This window comes from Penaeus monodon, chromosome 29 (assembly GCF_015228065.2).
Source record: "Penaeus monodon isolate SGIC_2016 chromosome 29, NSTDA_Pmon_1, whole genome shotgun sequence".
Lineage (NCBI taxonomy): Eukaryota > Metazoa > Arthropoda > Malacostraca > Decapoda > Penaeidae > Penaeus > Penaeus monodon.
In genome coordinates this window covers 24,748,180-24,748,420 of record NC_051414.1, presented here as the reverse complement: position 1 = coordinate 24,748,420, position 241 = coordinate 24,748,180, and the positions used below count along the sequence as shown (strand labels likewise).

General features: G+C 44.0%; 1 protein-coding gene across 1 annotated transcript in view; it reads right to left on the bottom strand.

Moving 5' to 3' along the window:
• Nucleotides 1–241, bottom strand: part of LOC119591782 — a gene marked incomplete in the record, with an annotated part of 5,666 nt that overhangs the window by 3,463 nt on the left and 1,962 nt on the right. The window contains 1 exon segment of the mRNA XM_037940526.1: nt 76–185. Within this exon segment, the coding sequence (XP_037796454.1) occupies nt 76–185 (110 nt within the window).

Here is a 241-nt window from a genome sequence, read left to right as displayed (position 1 = left end):
CAAATATCAATGTAAAACCAAGAGTCCCATAAAACAACATCACAACATGAACATACCCCACCTTAAACTGGCTACCTGTTACAACTTCCATCACAAGAGCCCTTTATGCAGACGTATACATGTATGAACGTCGGTTTCAGGGGGCCGGGCCGAGGCACTAACGTCAGCAGCAGAACCACCAGCACCTGTAATTTGCAAATATACGTATGGGATACTTGTAGCCTAATTTTGTACGTGCTTT